The sequence below is a fragment of the Misgurnus anguillicaudatus genome, chromosome 18, assembly GCF_027580225.2.
Source record: "Misgurnus anguillicaudatus chromosome 18, ASM2758022v2, whole genome shotgun sequence".
NCBI classification, from domain to species: Eukaryota; Metazoa; Chordata; class Actinopteri; order Cypriniformes; family Cobitidae; genus Misgurnus; species Misgurnus anguillicaudatus.
The window spans coordinates 4,656,597-4,674,121 of NC_073354.2; the positions used below are offsets into that span (position 1 = coordinate 4,656,597).

Below are 17,525 nucleotides of genomic sequence, written 5' to 3' on the forward strand. Positions count from 1 at the left end.
CTAATGTAGTAAACAAATACAACATTATTGTAAAGTGTTATCATGTTTTTTGTTTTCTATCCTGACTTTCTGTATTTTAATGTAGATCATTACACTTCTCTTATTTATATATTTTGCTTAATTCTACATTTGTTGGCCGTGCAACATGATTTCTTCAGATGTAGCCTATATGACATCTGAATGCCTCAGGACAGAACAGTACTGGGTTCAGTCTGTTATATAACACTGTCTACTGCACTTACACTAACATCTGAGCACATGTTGGTGGATGATATGCTCCAGGATCACTGTACAATACAACACCTGCATGTGTCTACAGGTCCTATCACAGGCAAAACAAATCAACTACAATAGAAAATGGACTGCAACAAAACTGGATACAACAAAGAATTTATCAAGATTACCTTTTCAAATATTTATACATTAATTTTCAAATAGTTTTCATGGGGTGCCTTTAAATTCACATTATAAAAAATCTTATTTTATATGACCTTTTACGTTTTTTCATTATATTGGTCTGAGCCAGCGCTCTTAAAAGGTTAGCTCACCCAAAATAAAACATTAATTGTTGATGTACTCACTCTCTGGTCATTCGAAATGTAAATGACTTTTTTTCTTCAGTGAAAAAATAAAAAAGACTAGCTGAAAATGTCACTTACATCTCGGGTGACCGGAGGGTTTGTTTAAAAAAAAAAATATGCATGTCAAGTTCGGGTAAAAAGTGATTTGAGTCATTTCACGTCGGTTACATTTCAAGAAGACCTCTTGTTTGTGCACCTCTCACTCTTGGTCAAGGTCACAGCAAGTGCCCTCTTTTTAAAGTTTCTGACTAACACCAAACCAAAGTTTTAAGAGCCCTCACGCTTTGATCCTTGACTGAAAGGACAGATGATTTGGTGGTTATCTAGCAACATTAAAAAAAATACTTATGTCTATCAAATAAAGGCAGATCGCACTGATCGTCTTTTAAATGGTAAAAAACGTGTTCTGTGGGCCTCTGTTTAGCTATTGTCATCATGCAGAATTAGATACACACTCATAAACAATGGCCCAGTGCTCCACATTACTGTCTGTGACCTATTTAAAAGAGGTTTTCAAGCATATTTATTGTGTGCAGATGAGCATAATGCTGTTTCGTAAGGCTTAAAGTGGTTTACACAAAACTAGGACACTTTTTAAACCATCCAATCAACCAATCATTGTCCTCTGATTTTAAAGTTAGCACTGCGATTGGTTCGTGATATCAACAGATGGTCCACTGAAGGTTTGAGGGGAAATTTCTTTATACTGTATAAAACTTTATTCAGTACGTGAAGCCAGAGGCGGCAGTATAGGCAGATTTTTTAAAGTGATGGTCTCTCTCTCTGATTTAAAGGTGCCAAGAATGCATTGAAATAATCTGTTAAGTTGTTCTCTGATAACTACATATAATGTATGTGGCTTTATTAAGTGCAAAAATTATCCAGAGATGGTTTTTCATGTCCATTTACAACACTAGGATTTGCCTTTGGAATGAAATGGCCTGCCATTACCTTATTTGAAGGGCTCATGAATATTAATGTTGAGCTCTGCTCTGATTGGCTGTTTCTCAGAACAGCTCATTTCTGTAGCTCTGTGTGTGTGTAAACAGATCTTATGTTTGAGTCTGTATCAGACGAAGATACAAATTTTGAGGAATAATCAATTGTTTGGAGATTGTTAATGGACGTTTCTGAGTGATAAGTTTGTGTTTTTTTCAGTATGGACCTGCTAAACATAACTGTAATGTCAATAGTAGAACTTCAGCTTAAAGGGGGAATACGTAGAATTTTTACCACTAGATGGCGCCAAAACACAATAACATCAAATGATGTTGTTTAATGACGCTCTGAAGAAGCGTGGAATTATGGGATTTGTAGTCTTTAACTCAACCGCTGATGGCCATCAATCAGACGCGAACGAGAAATCACGTTGACGGATAAGGTAATCAAGTCTTATAAATGTTGCTTTTGATGACATCGTTTATTTCATTATGTAAGATTATATGTGATGTTCAAAATGAAATTGTTAGTCATAGATGTTACAGCATCAGTCCAAATTCGATGGCCAACACAGCACAGAATTAAGTTTTCAACTTACAAGCTACAATGATTTTTCACATAATGTATTGACAGTACAAATCTTATTGTGAAGTGTCTTAAAATGACCATTTATATTGCTGTACAATACCTCTTGATGTGCATATCGTCCGCGGGAAGACGCGCTGATTACAATCTACACCAGGGCCGCTGGAAGTCATTTTGATCAGGGGGTGCTGTGAATTTTTTTTTTTTTACAAAAACCTATGAGCCTATAGGCCCATTTAAAATACATTTTAAAAATAAATACACTGAGTTTCACACTACTTTATTGTCATATACACTTTAGTGCACACAGCAGGGTCTGAAACACACAGACATCAGATTAATATATGCGCTATTAATCAGAAGCAGAAATACTTATAACAATTCCAGGGGAAATTACTTTCGTTACATCTTCAGACATACATTGCATATATATATTTACATACAACATATAATATTATAACAACATATAATATTAAATAAACTTCAAAATTTTCAATGTCCAGACGAACATATTTTACTTTCGTTTTTAAGTTAGGATCACACGTCGATTAACAGTGGTAAAATATTCTCACAATTACATACCTTATTTAGACCTTTTTTTACTAAATAGTACTATCGCTGGCTTTTTTAACTTATAAATAATTCATACATTGAACAAAAATAATAATGGGTTTAGTTCCGATATTGTATACTTTTATAAAGAAATACATGCTGTATAATTACATTTTTAGAATATATTAGGCTTTATATAAGGTTTGTACTCTAAAAATACTTTATTTGTTACAAACAAGAGATAAAGAATTTACAAACGTTCTCATTTCACCATATCCACAGGTAAAGAGTCATTATATACAATAAATTCGTGGGGAAGCATTTAAAAAACATTTAAAAATATATGCATTTCTTTAAAAGCGAAGCATTTATTTACTTAGCTACAGATGAAGCAGCCCTTTGCGCCTTCTAACGTCTCATAATCGGTTATCATTTATGTCCAAGACACTCAATAATAATCTTTTAAATTTTAAACCTTTAAAAAGGCGTGTTTGTGCTGCTTCGCATCCATGATAACAAACCCGCGTTGTCATCCCGTTAATATGCGCATATTATCAACGCGCTCTTTACTCTAGCAAAAGACACTCGCGTCGCGCATTGCGCCGGTCATGAGTCTCTCATGAGGGTACGAATGCCCAGGGAGTTTAGAATTTCTGTGCGGGCATGCATCAGCCAAAGGTGTGTGAGTCTTTTTGGGTCCTGGTGAGTGCGTACCATGTCTTCAAAAGACGCAAGGCGGAGAAGTGCGCTCGGATGAGGCCACGGAGATGGGTAGGCACATGAAATTAAAATCCAAAATACACGTAATAACCTACGTGTGTCAAAAATAATTTCCTAAAATATTCATAAGTAATATATAGACGGGGTTGCCGGTTTACAAACATTACAGGGTGCGCGAGCATCCAGGAGGCAGAAAGCACGATTGGTGAGCTGATCCGCTACTGCAACAATCTTAATTATTGAAGCGTTCTTTATTGTTTGTATATAAATAAAACTTGATTTTAGTTGGAACTGTTTTTCTGTCTTTATTTTTGCAGTGTTACTGTGATACATGTATGAATTATAATGTTGGGCTAACGTAATAGTCGCATTTACTGGTATGTTAACATCAGGCACCCAGCACTGACTCTGTTGGTACTATTATCCGCAACAACTCCTTTGCATTTTGACTTACAGACACAGCTAGCCTACAACACAAGGCACGTCTCTTCTTTCTGCCTCTTGCAACCAGTTAATGACGTCGCCGAACAACCCATCTATAAATTGTGCAAAAATTTTTACTTAAAAAAAAATCTCCCTCTCGCCAACAGGGGGTGCTGCAGCACCCGCAGCACCCCCACTTCCCGCGGCCATGATCTACACAGTAATGTTGTGATCAATATAATAGCATTCGTGTTTTAAACTCACCCATCGCGCAAAACACAAGCAGGACCAGAATCTCGGTCCAGTCAAACGTTGCCGCGAAGCTCTCTTCATCCAGATAATGCAACACCAAATCCTCATTCTCTCGTTTTGTTCCAAACTCTTCTTGGGTCGTTTGGTTGGCCCGTACACTTACATGGGCTTTCTTTGCTGACACACAACCAGCGGCAGACGGTAAAGAGTAACTTAATCCATAAGTCCATAAGCAAGCGCGTAGCCTGACAGGGGCTAACGCATAGTTCCGCATTTGTCCACGACACCGGCTGCGTCCGAAAACTCAAGGCAGTGACTTGTTGCCTCGCTGCCTCATGAGGAAATGACTTCGGAGGCATGAAGGCAGCTCAGAGAAAGGCTTTCGGATGCACTTCAAAGGCAGCGTGTTGGAAATATAAACAGAGAGCGCCTTTGTGATAACTAATCACATATTTGAAAACTACAATACTAATTTCTTGCTAGAAATGAAATTAGAAGTTGTAAAAAGTGAATATATAACTTTATTTGCACTACATTTATGCTCCAGACGCTTCTTGACCGCCATTTCATTTTTTCGAACTCGACCACTGTTGTCATGTGTTTTTTACGTCACTAAAGGCGGTAACATCATTGACTACACTGCCCTGTGTCAATGTTTTGAATGTCAATTTTCTCACGATTTACAAGTAGTTGAAAACATTATAGATATTGATAGTAATCAGTTGGACAAAATATATAACACTGGCCTAGTGATGTTTGGACATTTTACTGCAAATATCTTACAAATTGCACCTTTAAACGCTAGCATATAGCATTAACTAGCATATAGTGCTAACTCAGCAGTCACAACTTTGTTTTTAGCATTGCAATAACATTGTAATTAATTTAATGTTTGGGGTGTACATCTCGACTGTAACGTCACAGTTGGTGTTATGTTGAGATTGGTCTGTTTACCAGCGGTCTTTTCCATGCACAAGGTTTACGTAAGAAGCAGGAAACAATGGTGTTTGAGGCTCACAGTATATCATTACCATATGTGCAGAGCTCGCATTAATCATAAATTCAGTTTTACATTCTACGGCACCTTTAAGGTTTCTCTCTTCAAACATATTTTAATTACAATTAAATAACCAAAACGAGTCAAGCAGAACAGACACATCAATAGGCAGCAAGTGAGAATGAAATAAAGTGACAGGAAAATTAACTCAGTAGGCGAGCACTTAAAGTGACTCCTGATTGCAACCTATTTAGCAAATTAACACATTTAAATTTACACAACATTAAAGCTGTACAGTTTTTCTGATGGAGCATGAAATGTCCTCTCATCTTGTTTGCATCAATGGTTTAGAAGGTTAATTGAAAGCAATGGGGTTCCTGCATGCGTCAATATAGCAACTCTGAGGGGAACATCTGACGTCTACTGACTCATAGGGGTCCTGACCATGCTTCAAGATTTCACATGTGCAGGACAAGAAACACATTTGTGCCATTTATACCATACCATATTAGTATAATATTGCTAATTGAGTATTTATGTTACTCTAATATTTTTTTTATGTTAATAATAATACATTTTATTTATAGCGCAATTTACATCAACTCAATGACCTCAAAGTGCTATGTTAATATTATATTACATTGCATGGGAAATTTGACATAACCTTACTATAGAAAGAGCTTTAATAAGCATAAAGTATAAGTGAAAGCTTTACTTATTTTTGTGTTTATGTATGCAGAGTTTAACTTTTGGAGAAAAAAACGCATAATACTTACAAATGTTACACTCTCAGAAAATAGGTATAAAAATTGTACCTTTTTGTCACTGGGATGGTATGGTACCTTTTAAAAGGTCCTAACATGTACCATTTAGGTATAGATATGTGTACCCTTAAGGTACCAATACATACCTTTTAGGTTCATAAGTGTACTTTTTAAGAAGGTACCACCCCAGGGACAACTTTTGTACCTTCATGTACCTTTTTTCTGAAAGTATATGACATCAGTTGAAAGTCATGCAGCCGACCAAACTCCAACTAAAACTGTTTTGTATAGCATTAAATCTATTGTAATTATTGACCACATGTTTGTCATTATTTTAAGAGCTTCATGTACAACAGCACTTAATATGTATTAATAATATATTAGTTATTAAAAATTCATTACACTGCAGGGACCACTGGGATGTATTATACTTGGACAAAAAAATATAAAAAATATAATTCTTAACTTTTGAAAATTTAAAGGTAAAAATGTGTTGCTGGGTGTTGCCAAATTGTATATTTAAAATAGTGCAGTAAGGAGAATGAAAGTGAAATGCGCATTTGTGTCAGTAGGTGGCGCTATTAACCTTGACTTTGTGGCAGTCTGTCTTAAAATGATTAACTTTAAAACAAACTTCCCAGTTACAGGATGACATTTAGCATGTTATATTTGTAATTAATTAATCTCTCCACTGGTAACTGACCTTTGATTCAAAGCTTCCATCATTAAAGCAGCTCACTGCCCCCATCATTCGTCATTACAATAACACATCAGCTCATTATAAGAGCAGTCAATGAGATCCAGTCACTTTATGATCCAGTCACTATAGATCCAGTCATTTTAAGAGCCAGTCAATTGAGATCCAGTCAATATAAGATCTTGTCAATACAAGTCAGCCATTATAAGATCCAGTCACTTTAAGATCCACTCACGTTAAGATCTAGTCAATATTAGTTGAGCGTATAAAAATTGATAGTTCAATCCCTTAGAATAAATGGCACTTTATTGACATCTTAAGTGGGGAGTAATCACTTCACTGTCATCAGGTGGGCACCCTCCTTCCTTTGTGTTTCATTGATATGCCCACGCCACTCCAAAGGGCTCAACAGCAACACCTGGCGTCCCAGTTTCACTCCAGTTTTAGACACGCACTCGCAAACTTCCCTAAACACTTTCCCCCGAGGGAATCCCTGTCACCATTTTGAAGTGCGTTCCACTTCGTCAAGTGGACGAGGGAAGTTTATATGGACAGACTCTCACTCCCTTGTCTACTTCATATGTACACTTCAGGCAGACCCATATACCACAATGCAAAAAGATTGTGACGTCACTTCAGCAGCTCGCGCTTTGCACAGTTCAAATTATGGACAAATGCACAAGGGCTTAGGGTGATCCATTTGAACCTTCTTCAAGTGTTCCAGCAGTAGTGGGCACTCGTACAACATAAGCAATGACGTACATTCTAGTGAACGAGACTGAGGGAAGTTAGCGAGGGATGCTCATCAAAAACAAATTGGAACGGAGGGTCCGCCATTTTGCTGCCCATTTAGGATCCTTCCTTTTTAGCCACAGCCAGTTTCTACTTCGCTTAGCAGCTTCTGACATCAACCTAATTGCTTGTTGTAAGGCCTGTCCTCTGACTCCAACTACCATTAATAGCCTGGTTGTTGCCACAAAGTGGATTTTGAGAATCCTTTGGAGGAGGGAGGGCATTAGTGGTGGTTCTCCTTCCCTCCAAAACAATCCCAGTTGTCTTAGAACCTGATTGTGCCTCCAGGTGTAACGTCCTTGGGAAAGACTTGTTTTGCAGCCGACAAGGATATGCCTTAGCGACGTTGGGGTTTGGCAGAGAGGACATAATGGATCTTCTTCAATCCACTGGTTTAGATTCTTGGTGGTAGGGAGAACATCATAAGTGGCTTTGATGATAAAGCTCAACCTGCTTCCTTCCATCTCCCAAAGATCGTTTCAGGTGAGCTGACGTTGCTCCAGATTTGGGGAAAAAAGATGATTTAAGTAATTTTAAGTGTGGCATGGTTGTTGGTGCCAGACGGGCCGGCCTGAGTATTTCACAATCTGCTCAGTTACTGGGATTTTCACTCACAACCATTTCTAGGGTTTACAAATAATGGTGTTACAAGGGAAAAACATCCAGTATGTGGCAGTTCTGTGTGCGAAAATGCCTTGTTGATGCTAAAGGTCAGAGGAGAATGAGCCGACTGATTCAAGCTGATAGAAGAGCAACTTTGACTGAAATAACCGAGTTACAACCGAGGTATGCAGCAAAGCATTTGTGAAGCCACAACATGCACAACCTTGAGGTGGATGGGCTACAACAGCAGAAGACCCCACCGGGTACCACTCATCTCCACTACAAATAGGAAAAAGAGGCTACAATTTACACGAGCTTACCAAAATTGGACAGTTAAAGACTGGAAAAATGTTGCCTGGTCTGATGAGTCTCGATTTCTGTTGAGACATTCAGATGGTAGAGTCAGAATTTGGCTTGAACAGAATGAGAACATGGATCCATCATGCCTTGTTATCACTGTGCAGACTGGTGGTGTAATGGTGTGGGGGGATGTTTTCTTAACACACTTTAGGCCCCTTAGTGCCATTTGGGCATCATTTAAATGCCACAGCCTACCTGAGCATTGTTTCTGACCATGTCCATCCCTTTATGACCACCATGTACACATCCTCTGATGTCTACTTCCAGCAGGATAATGCACCATGTCACAAAGCTCGAATCATTTCAAATTGGTTTCTTGAACATGACAATGAGTTCACTGTACTAAAATGGCATCTACAGTCACCAGATCTCAACCCAATAGAGCATCTTTGGGATGTGGTGGAACGGGAGCTTTGTGCCCTGGATGTGCTTCACACAAATCTCCATCAACTGCAAGATGCTATCCTATCAATATGAGCCAACATTTCTAAAGAATGCTTTCAGCATCTTGTTGAATCAATGCCACATAGAATTAAGGTAGTTCTGAAGGTGAAAGGGGGTCAAACACAGTATTAGTATGCTGTTCCTAATAATCCAAAAGTGAGTGTAGAATCTAGTCACTATAAGATCTAGTCAATATAAGATCAAAAATATTCCTTAAAAGCTTTTGAATATAAAAACAAAGCAACAGTTGATATGTATGGTCATGTGTTTGATTGATTTAACACACAATCATTCAGTTAAGTATGTTTTGTAAATTTAACCATGGAGAACCCAAAAACCCTTCTCTTAGCATCAGTCACTGTGAGAACTTGTATAACTTTAAGTTCATATGAAAATTAACCTAGACACCACACTGACACTAGAAATTGTTATTTTTGCAGTAAGGTTAACTAAACATTCATTTATCTTACAAAATTTAAATGTAGTATTTTTCTGTCCAAGCGGCTACACCTTCTACACATAATCATATAATAAAAATAACAACATCAGCTTGGCATTTTATTGCAGGATAGCGCAACACAACAAATTATTTTGCACATTCTTACATTTTCTTTAATAGGAGATCATAAAACATTATACAGTAGGGGACAATTTTGGTTGAAGCAAAACAATCTTTGAATGTTGAATGGAATGTCAATGGCAGTTTAATAATATTATACCATCTATCTAACATAGTAGGAACTCTATATTGGGAATCAAATTTTGGGGGAAAAAACCTCTTTGACATCATTCTTATTGTTGAGCAGTGTTGTGTTTCTTCCTTAGATGAGTTATTTATTCATGTGCTGCAAAATGTACAGTCAGTGGACCAGTCATGATACAAAAAAGCATTTTTTAAAACTTTGCATCATGAAAAGGTTTACCCTTAATGAGACTGTGAGTGACACGAAAAATCTGTTATAAACAGATACACCAGACTAAAGTCCCATTACAGCTGTTGTGCACCATCAAGTGGCTTCGTCTTAGATTGCAATGAAACAAAGCTTTCTAATGTCATCCTATGGCCAGAATCACTACTACAGTTTTATGAGCAATTGAGAATTTCTAAGGCAGAATTAAAAATCTAAACATCCTTTACACACACCTAAAGAAAAACTGTAAAAGATATTCAGACTTCATCATTTCACAGAATGTGCTTTTTTACCCAGTAACAATCTCTTAAGGACCAAACCAAGTCCTAATATCTCACACATCTTTGATTCAACAAGTCAGCTGCCTAAGCTTTGAAGGCAGCCTATGAATTCAGATACTCCTTACTTCATCTATGGAAGTAGGCAGTTGCGGATGCCTGATTTGAGATGAAGAAAAGTAGTGGATTCACCATTGCAAAAAAACAACAGAGCAAAAAGTGAAACTAAAAGAACGCTGTACATTGCCATTGTGTATGTTGTTTGTAGTGGAGTGTGTCCTGTCTCAAAGTTTTGATTGGGCATGCGCTGTTGTGCACATTACTTCATAATTACGTAATATGTACGCTGATAGTCCGAGCAAACCTTGGACATAAGGCAGCTCAAATAAGCATTTTAGTCTTGGACTAAACTTAAGCCCTATCGGGGACACCGCCCCCATGACTTCACATCATCACACGACTTTTTATACATAAAATATATGATCTTTCTCAGGAAGAAAATAGCATTTGATTTAAGTTAGTCTTTAAAAAGCTCCATCACTGCTCTCTATAGCGGCTTACATCTGTACGCCAGTACAATACAAAGTAATGTGAAAACAGCATCGTCTTGTATCACTCAGCGCAGGTGAGTTTCTCTGTGCTGTCTGTGATGGCTCTGGCAGGGCTTTCATCCTTAAGGTTGTTGTTGTTATTATTGTTGTTGTAAGTAAACTGGATGTCATGTCTATTGTTCTGGATCTTCTCCTGCAGTCTTAGTTCATCTAGTTTCCTCCACAGTTCCTCTCTGTCCTGCTCTCTCTTCTTTTCTCTGAAGACACATATAAAAGCCTGTCAGGTGCATGTAAGGTCATTTTAAACACAATCCAGAGAGCAGAGACTGTAAACTTACCGCTGTCTGTCGGATTTGTATGAGGCTGTTAGTTCATCAAACAGTTGGCTGTTCATCTCCATCAGTGTTTTTAATACATTGTACACCAGGGCCACGATTGTCCTGAGTAAAGAAAAAAGTAAATATACAAGTTTATTTTTTAGCCTTTACATATTTACAGTAAAACTTTGAAAATAACTTTAAATGCAGATTTGAAGGTTGAGAATTTGAAGAAAACAACTTGATTCATATTTAAAATGAAAACAAACATTTAATAATACAATACAAAATAAAGATTTATATTAAACTGCGGAAAAATAAATATACTTTCTATAATTCCAGTACTTGATTCTGATTGCTCAATAGCTGTAGTTTAATTATGATAAAACACAGCTATGGATGCTGCAACCAACAATTTTGTGCAAAAATGTATAAAATATATATTTTCCACCACAAAAAGTCAAATACATATGTTTTATGAAATAATCAAATCTGTTGGTGAGGTAAACGCATTGTTGAAGTTTCTAATAAGAAACTTGTGAGAAGTGTGCAATGCACAGACTTTCTTTTTAACAAGTGCCCATTGTTTAAAAGAAACACAGACAGTCAATTTATTCCCATTTGTGACCCTGTCTGTAAAATCCAGGCTAAAGTCTCATAATCTAATGATGAGATTAGGAGCATCAAAGTTTAATTTCAATCTTTGTTTATTTGCACAGAATTTTCTTTACATTCTATAAGATGATTTTATAAAACAGTCAATTATAAATGAATAACTTTAGCTGGGGAGTCGCAGTTATGAAAGTATAAACTTGATTAAAACTCAGTTCATACTGGTTCCAGTGTTCCTTGGAGATCCGATACAAGCTTCCAAACATGATGGGAAGGATTTTGTCATTGTTCTCCTCAATTAGACTCAAAATATATTCATTGTTCCAGAAGTACAGTGCACGTTCCGCTACCTGAAAATAAAGAGCCGCTCTTATACAACAAATCACACTTACAGACCTCATAAAGCAGGAATGCTGCATTAACTAAAGCAAACTTTGTATTTTGTAATCTTCCTTTCCTATTAATTCACTGTACCTGAAAATGAAGACTGGCTACACATTTAGAGATCTGCTTAAATAAAGGCTCCTGTATCTTCTTGAACTGGGTGGGTTCAATGACATCCAAGATCTCCTCAATTTCCCCTAAAAACATGACCTACTCAGAGCAGAGACAGACAAAACAGGAATCAAATTAGACAACCTGCAAGATTTTAAGCAATTCCCATATTCCTATTTAAAACATTGACAATTCCTATATTATTGTTTGAAACACTGGCAATTCCCATATTCCCAATCACTGGTAATTCCCATATTCCCAATCACTGGTAATTCCCATATTCCTAAACAGTGCCAATTCCCATATTCCTAAACAGTGGCAATTCCCATATTCCTAAACACTGACAATTCCCATATTCTCAAACACTGGCAATTCCCATATTTCTAAACACTGACAAATTCTCATATTCCCAAACACTGACAATTCCCATATTCCCAAACACTGACAATTTCCATATTCCTAAACACTGACAATTCCCATATTTCTAATCACTGACAAATCCCATATTCCCAAACACTGGCAATTCCCATATTCCTAAACACTGACAATTCCAATATTCCTAAACACTGGCAATTTCCATATTCCTAAACACGGACAATTCCCATATTCCCAAACACTGGCCATTCCCATATTCCTAAACACTGGCAATTCCCATATTCCCAAACACTGACAAATTCCCATATTCCCAAACACTGGCAATTCCCATATTCCTAAACACTGGCAATTTCCATATTCCTAAACACTGGCAATTCCCATATTCCTAAACACTGACAAATTCCCATATTCCTGAACACTGGCAATTCCCATATTCCTAAACACTGACAATTCCCATATTCCTAAACACTGACAAATTCTCATATTCCCAAACACTGACAATTCCCATATTCCTAAACACTGGCAATTCCTATATTCCTAAACACTGGCAATTTCCATATTCCTGAACACTGACATTTCCCATATTCCTAAACACCGGCAATTCCCATATTTCTAAACACTATCCATTCCCATATTCCTAAACACTGAAAATGTTTATATTCTTAAACACTAACCAATCCCATATTCCTAAACACTAGCAATTCCCATATTCCTAAACACTGGCAGTTTCCATATTCCTAAACACTGACAATTTCCATATTCCTAAACAATGACAATTCTTATATTCCTAAACACTGGCAATTCCTATATTCTTAAACACTGGCAATTCCCATATTCTTATTTGAAACACTGACCATTCCCATATTCCTATTTGAAACACTTACCATTCCCATGTACCTATTTGAAACATTTAACTTCAATTTAAACTAAAATTTGTTTATAAATAACTGTCATGAAAGGGATTATTACTTAAAAAATGTAAGAGTTTCCCTTTTATAGCACTTCAGCTGCATGTATACTCATATTGTAACTTTCTGTAATGACCGAATATGGGGCATAGATCAAGGAACTAATCCTTTTACCTCTTTCTGACAGCACGTCTTTGGCCAAAATTTAAGAAGTCCCCGGATCACCTTAAATGGGACATGGAGATGAATATTCGAGTTAGAAAACAAGTAACATGTACATCATAAAATAAAGTAAAATACATAATGTATAATGTCATATCAATGAATACAAACACAGTCTATTAAAATAAACAAATAAACGTACGTGGGTGGTTAAATGATGAGTGCAAGATATTGCTTTTTGCCTTTATTGCATGATGTTGCCTCAGAGTAACAAACTAATTTATCAGCATGAGATACAAAGATAACAATAAAGAGTTAATAATTAAGGAATGTCATTGTAAAAGATTTAGCCATGCTGCATGTGGTAGACACCTTTTAGCAGAACCCAACTGCACGCTACGGCCTAATATATTTCAAAAGATCATACGAATATTTGATTCCCCAGTTCATGAGCCCTGAAACAACCTGCATTTTCATTTTTACACACATGTAGTACTATGAACATTTCTGTTACAGGTGCTTATTAGACTAAGTTAGTAGTAAATTTACAGCCTGATGTGTAACACTGAACCACAAAACCAGCCATAAGTCACATTGGTAGAATTGTAGCAATAGCCTACAATATACTGTATTGGTCATAATTATACCTTTTTATGCCAAATATCATTAGGATATTAATTAAAGATCATGTTCCATGAAGATATTTTGTAAATTTCCTAACATAAATACATCAAAATGTATTTAATTTATCATTAGTAATATGTGTTGCTTATTTATTTATATGATGCATAAATAAATAAAAAAATCACTCTAATGGCTGGTTTTGGGGTCCACGGTCACATATGGTTCAGCACGCACTTGCATTATAAACCTGTCTAAAGCTCTGCCTTCAGCACCATTGCTCCTAAAATAAGCTGCTCTGTATAAACCCCTAAGCAAGTTTATGCATACAGGCAAACACGATCACATCTACAATAATGGTGGTTGCCGCCATGACCTCACAATATAATCACTGTCCATCAAACACAACAGCGTCCGTATAATTACATCTTCAGAAAAGACATTACTTTGGATTCCAGATGGCCAGTGACGGACCTCCAAACCAATTCAACAGGAGCTCCGTAGCATCTTCACCCTCTATGATGTTTAAGTGACCTGTTTTGACAATGGTGTATCCCAGCTGCTTCATCTCTTCATGCCCTTTAGTTATTTGACCTCAAGTTACTCCAGATTGATTTCACTTTAACAAACATGAAGAATAAACTCCAAACGAGTCTCCAAATTATAAAGTTATAATATTTTGACCAACATATCTCTGAAGCAGACCTACAGTATATGAGGGCTTCTTTTAAACTATATATAAACCAACACGTCAACCATCTATGCAAATACACTAAACAAAATTATAAACGCAACACTTTTTTGCCCCCATTTTTTTCATGAGCTGACCTTAAAGATGTACACAAAAGTCCTATTTCTCTAAAACATTGTTCACAAATCCGTCCAAATCTGCTAGTGAGCACCTCTCATCTGCCGAAACAATCCATCCACCCCACAGACGTGGCGCATCAAGATGCTAACCAGACAGCACGACCACCGCACGGGCGGGCCCCAGGCTGACCACAACAAAAGGCCACACCAAAATGTGCAATTTTACTGTATTGGGGGGTCCGAAAACTAGTCAGTATCTATTGTGACCACCATTTGCCTCATGCAGTTGATTAGGTTGTTGTGCACTGTGGAATGTTGGTCCACTCCTCTTCAATGGCTGTGGGAAGTTGCTGGATATTGGCAGGATCTGGAACACACTGTCGTATAAGATCCAGAGCATCCCAAACATGCTCAATGGGTGACATGTCAATCAATCCACAATGTTGACATCAGCAAACTGCTCATCCACCCGACACCATACACGTTGTCTGCCATCTGCCCAGTACAGTAAAAACCGTAATTCATCCGTGAAGACAACACTTCTTCAAAGTGCCAGATGCCATCGAATGCGAGCATTTGCTCACTCAAGTCAGTTACAATGACGAACTGCAGTCAGGTCGAGACCCCGATGAGGATGACATGCATGCAGATGAGCTTCCCTGAGACAGTTTCTGACAGTTTGTGCAGAAATACTTTGGTTATACAAACTGATTGTTGCAGCTGCTGTCCGGGTGGCTGGTCTCAGATGATCTTGAATGTGAAGATGATGGATGTGGAGGTCCTGGGCGGGTGTGGTTACACATGGTCTGCAGTTGTAAGACCAATAAGATGTACTACCAAATTCTCTGAAACGCCATTGGAGACGGCTTATGGTAGAGAAATGAACATTAAATTCATGGGCAACAGCTCTGATGGACATTCCTGCAGTCAGCATGCCAATAGCATGCTCACTTAAAACTTATTTGACATATGTGACATGTGCTGTGTGATAAAACTGCACATTCTAAAGTGGCCTTTTATTTTGGCCAGCCTAAGGCACACCTGTGCAATAATCATGCAGTCTAACCAGCATCTTGATATGCCACACCTGTGAGGTAGATGGATTATCTCAGGGAAGGAGAAGTGCTCACTAACACAGATTTAGACATATTTGTGAACAATATTTGAGAGAAACAGACCCCCTGTATACATGGAAAAAGTCTCGACTGAATAAATTCTTCCTACAATGAACAGCTATGGCAATGAACCCATGTGGGCTTATTTTGTCATTTAAAATAAATGAATGGACTGGATAGAAAGCTGAGCTCTGGTGTGTTATGTAGTACCGTCTCAGTGAGCGTAGGATCCTTCTCTAAAAACTGCACCACACAGTACGCCAGCTGAAAGACAGCAGGTTCAGATCAGTAAATAAATGGGCTTAAGTCATTAGACCTGAGACACAATTATAAAGTTTTCTTCTAACCAAATATCTGCACATGAATATTACAACACAATATTTAAAGTTTTTAAGAAAATGGCATCCATATAAAACCCATTGAGGGTCACTGTAACGATGATTGAGTACCTGTGCATGGAACAGTGCCAATCCCTTGGCAGTGTGCATGGGAATGAGGATCTTCGTCAGGAACTGCTTGTGTTCAGTTTTCAGTGGAAGAGCAAAACCATTGATGATGCTGCCGTTACAAACACAGAGACACGACTAATGTCAACACAGACGATTTAACCTTAGATAAAAAAAATCTCTTTCCGACTCCCTGCAGCAGGCTTGTGCACAATTCAGAATTTCAGAATTGGCCCCCATTCAATTCATGATTTTGAATTTGAATTGAATTGACTCCGCCCTACAGGAAGTTGAATTTGAATTGGAATTGGAATGACAGGAAGTGGAATTAAATTCATGGCAATTCAAAGAAATTCCAAAAACAAAACAGAAAGAATCTCACATACATTCAGTGTTAGGAAAGTTACTTTGGAAAATTTTTGGAAACCATTTTAAATACTTGGTTAAAGTAAAACATTCTAAGAAATGAAGTCATGTTCCATCGTGTTCCACAAAATTACAATTACAAAAAAATCTAACTTAATTATTTGATATGTGACTAAAGTTTTTAACATTAATTGCTGGGGGAAAACATTTTCTGTTAATGTAATCTGTACAAGTAGTTCAAACTAATATAATTTATAGATGATGTAATGCAATCATATCTGACATATACTGAAAGCTTCATTTTTAACACTTTACTTACTGTATAATATGTATATGAATTTCTTTGTATTTCTATTGAATTGCAATTCTGCTTCCTTTAATTCAAATTCGAATTGTAATTCTAGATCCTGTTTTTGACATCAATTCAAATTCAATTCAAATTCAAGAATTGAATTGGAATTTAGGAGTCATTCTCAATTCAATTCTGAATGGTGCATAAGCCTGCCCTGCAGTACATCCAAATTCAGTCTAACATCATGTCATGCACTGAAAGAACAATGCAGGTTACCCAGCATGGATTAGTGAAACGAAAAATAACTGAACATTACCTGCCCAGAATCTCTAGAAGTTCAGCGACTCCATTAAAGTGCTCGGTTTCGTAGATGAACCTGGGAAATCACATCTGCAATGAGCTTTTTTAACATTCATTACACAAGTAAAAAAATACATTTTGTTACAAGAATAACAGCAATACTAGGTTTAAGAGATTTACAAAAATCTAAACAAATAAGCATCATGCATCGTTTAAAACTAAATTGATAATGAATCACCTATGAAAACTCAAAAGCT

General features: G+C 37.0%; 1 protein-coding gene across 1 annotated transcript in view; it reads right to left on the reverse strand.

Moving 5' to 3' along the window:
* Positions 1-9,242: 9,242 nt before the first annotated feature.
* ppp2r5a (protein phosphatase 2, regulatory subunit B', alpha isoform) overlaps positions 9,243-17,525 on the reverse strand; it is a 38,872-nt gene continuing 30,589 nt past the window's right edge. Inside the window, exons 6-13 of the mRNA XM_073855640.1 lie at positions 17,285-17,344; positions 16,314-16,422; positions 16,075-16,128; positions 13,331-13,381; positions 11,853-11,972; positions 11,601-11,728; positions 10,788-10,889; positions 9,243-10,706 (exon numbers count right to left, since the gene is read on the reverse strand). Of these exons, the coding sequence (XP_073711741.1) occupies positions 10,511-10,706; positions 10,788-10,889; positions 11,601-11,728; positions 11,853-11,972; positions 13,331-13,381; positions 16,075-16,128; positions 16,314-16,422; positions 17,285-17,344 (820 nt within the window). The 3' untranslated portion in view covers positions 9,243-10,510. The remainder of the gene's footprint in view (positions 10,707-10,787; positions 10,890-11,600; positions 11,729-11,852; positions 11,973-13,330; positions 13,382-16,074; positions 16,129-16,313; positions 16,423-17,284; positions 17,345-17,525) is intronic.